Source organism: Antrostomus carolinensis, unplaced genomic scaffold (genome assembly GCF_000700745.2).
Source record: "Antrostomus carolinensis isolate BGI_N321 unplaced genomic scaffold, ASM70074v2 C13190916, whole genome shotgun sequence".
In the NCBI taxonomy this organism is placed as follows: Eukaryota; Metazoa; Chordata; class Aves; order Caprimulgiformes; family Caprimulgidae; genus Antrostomus; species Antrostomus carolinensis.
In genome coordinates this window covers 1-1176 of record NW_010354512.1, presented here as the reverse complement: position 1 = coordinate 1176, position 1176 = coordinate 1, and the positions used below count along the sequence as shown (strand labels likewise).

The window sequence follows — 1176 nt, the reverse complement described above, 5'->3', positions numbered from 1 at the left end:
GAGTAGGCTCTTCACTGGTTCTGGCCCAGAGTCCCCACCTGTGCATGTTCTGTATGTTGTTGTGTGATAACACTGAGCATCTCCTTCACTCTAAGGAAATCCGAGAACTGCAGGCCCAACTTCAGGAACAGCACATCCAAATTGATATGGATGTTTCTAAGCCTGATCTTACTGCTGCCCTGCGTGATGTTCGCCAACAGTATGAAAGTGTTGCTGCTAAGAATCTTCAGGAAGCTGAAGAGTGGTACAAGTCCAAAGTAAGTAGAATCTGTTCAGATGCATCAGATGCTCAAGCTAACTGTACCATAACAGCTTTGCTGTAGCATTTGGTGTTCCCCCTGTCTCTCTACTGGACACGAACACACCCAAAGAAGACTAGGGTCTTCTTTGAAGTCCTAGTCTGGGAAGAGTAGAGTCGTAAACACTATTTTGTGCCATAAGTACAGTATCAAAGTAATGGGTTCATACTTGGAGTCTTTCCTATTCTTGTACCTAGAAGGAGATGTTGGATGGAGAAAGGAGTGAATGAACAGGTGAAAAAATGAAAAGATGGGAAACATACAGGGTGGGGAAACAAATATGAAAGGTTTAACTATGAATTCCAGTTTAACAATTAGAAATAGAAAGGCATTTTAAGAGTAATGCCAGTATTTAAATATTTCAGATGTTAAGGCTTGTAATGGCTCCAGTTGCCCTCAAATGCTGTGTCAAAAAAAAGTCTCTTTACTCCGTCTGTGGAAGTGTTACACTAACCAAACTGAGAATTTCCACAGTTCGCAGATCTCTCTGAAGCTGCTAATAGGAACAACGATGCCCTGCGCCAGGCCAAACAAGAAGCTAATGAATACCGCAGACAGATTCAGTCTCTCACCTGCGAAGTTGATGCCCTTAAGGGAAGCGTAAGTAGAAGAAAGCAGTTGTTGGAACATTCTTCCCTTTGCAGCTTTCAGCACTGCACTGCAGTTTAATTGTTGATGTAGATGTGAATGCAGCTGATCTCCCATGCCATACAACAGCATGTTAGTACTTTTTGAGGAGGATGCTATGGACTCAATTTGCTCGCATGATTAGATTGATATACTGAACCTATTCTTACCTAAGGTATAAACAATGAGTTTGTTCCCTTGCTATAATATTCACCATTTATTTAACACTTTCTGGAGGTGTTTATGGCTA

The 1176-nt window shown here is 41.7% G+C and overlaps 1 protein-coding gene across 1 annotated transcript; it reads left to right on the top strand.

Annotated features, from left to right (window-relative positions):
• Window positions 1–53: 53 nt before the first annotated feature.
• LOC104531651 (vimentin-like) lies at window positions 54–899 on the top strand (the record flags this gene model as incomplete). Its single annotated transcript, XM_010176600.1, has 2 exons — window positions 54–257; window positions 774–899. Coding segments are annotated over exons 1-2 (330 nt in total), but the record flags the coding sequence as incomplete, so codon positions are not given.
• Between the last annotated feature and the right edge of the window lie 277 nt (window positions 900–1176).